This window comes from Microtus ochrogaster, chromosome 5 (assembly GCF_000317375.1).
Source record: "Microtus ochrogaster isolate Prairie Vole_2 chromosome 5, MicOch1.0, whole genome shotgun sequence".
Taxonomy (NCBI): Eukaryota; Metazoa; Chordata; class Mammalia; order Rodentia; family Cricetidae; genus Microtus; species Microtus ochrogaster.
Window position 1 is genome coordinate 45,281,217 of NC_022012.1, and position 1,260 is coordinate 45,282,476.

Below are 1,260 nucleotides of genomic sequence, written 5' to 3' on the forward strand. Positions count from 1 at the left end.
GAGTTCGAGACCAGCCTGGTCTACAAGAGCTAGTTCCAGGACAGGCTCCAAAGCCACAGAGAAACCCTGTCTCGAAAAACCAAAAAAAAAATAAAATTAAAAAAAAAGTTTATTTTTATGACAAAAGACATGAATCTACATATTACAAAGTTTGTCTCTAAGATATATACTATGTTAGCCTTTGTATTTTATAACACATAAGCAATAGCTTTCTAAATAAAAGTATGACATTTTTATTTGTGCAAATCTAGCAAGTTCAGGCACAATTGCCAATTTTTAAAATGCAGGTAATCTAAAGACAACTTAAGGTTAAATATTAAGTAGCTTCCTAGTTCCATTTTTTTACAATTTAAATATATAGAAAGAGTTAACCTTTAGCTTAAGAAAACATTTCTTTTACAGACTAGAAAAGCTAGCATAAAAGCAAAAATCACAATGAAAACAAACAGTTGAATGTGGAAAATCACAAAGAGAAATAAGGCTAAGTCATACCTGATAAAGTTTGATTATGTGAGGATGGTCGAGCATTTTCATTATTTGTACTTCTCGGTAGATTTTCTCAAGGTTTACTGCATCCAGCTGAGATTTGTCTATTATTTTTATAGCGACCTATAGTCCAAAGCACACATAAATACAATTAGTATGTAACTGTTAACATTTTCCAGTAAAGACTTAGTAAACGCTATCTGAGATGAGATGTCGCTGTAGGTGTCTGTGACACTGACAGCTAGCTTAATTAATTCAATGATCATTTGTTTATTTATGCAACACACGTTTCTTAAGCTTCTACTATTTACAATGCACAATATATTTTTGTCTGGCAGAGTTTTTAGTGTGTTATGGAAAACAACTTTTCAAAGTTACTTTAAACTGAAAAAGTCTTAGCACTTTTCAACCAATGGTCTCACTGTAAATTACCTATGGACTAAGTATCTGCCAAGTGGGAAGCAGCTGCGATGGCAGTTTCTAGCAAAGTGACAGGATCCAAGGAATATACAGGTAGACTTTTCTCCACTCTCTGAAAGCCTTTTAAAATTTTTACTAATTTTTCCATACAATATATTTTGATTATATTCTTTACCCTGTTACAACTCCTACCAGATCCTCCCCACAGAGGTACAGTTTTGTTTTGTTTTGTTTTGTTTTTTAATTTATTTATTGAGGATTTCTGCCTCCTCCCCGCCACCGCCTCCCATTTCCCTCCCCCTCCCCCAATCAAGTCCCTCTCCCTCATCAGCTTGAAGAGCCATCAGGGTTCCC

At 34.4% G+C, this 1,260-nt stretch overlaps 1 protein-coding gene across 3 annotated transcripts in view; it reads right to left on the minus strand.

The window, feature by feature from the left end:
- Window positions 1–1,260, minus strand: part of Sik2 (salt inducible kinase 2) — a 109,350-nt gene that overhangs the window by 98,093 nt on the left and 9,997 nt on the right. For all 3 annotated transcript variants that reach the window (XM_026779263.1, XM_013346246.2, XM_005347327.3), the window contains exon 2: window positions 493–609. In XM_026779263.1, the coding sequence (XP_026635064.1) occupies window positions 493–609 (117 nt within the window). The remainder of the gene's footprint in view (window positions 1–492; window positions 610–1,260) is intronic.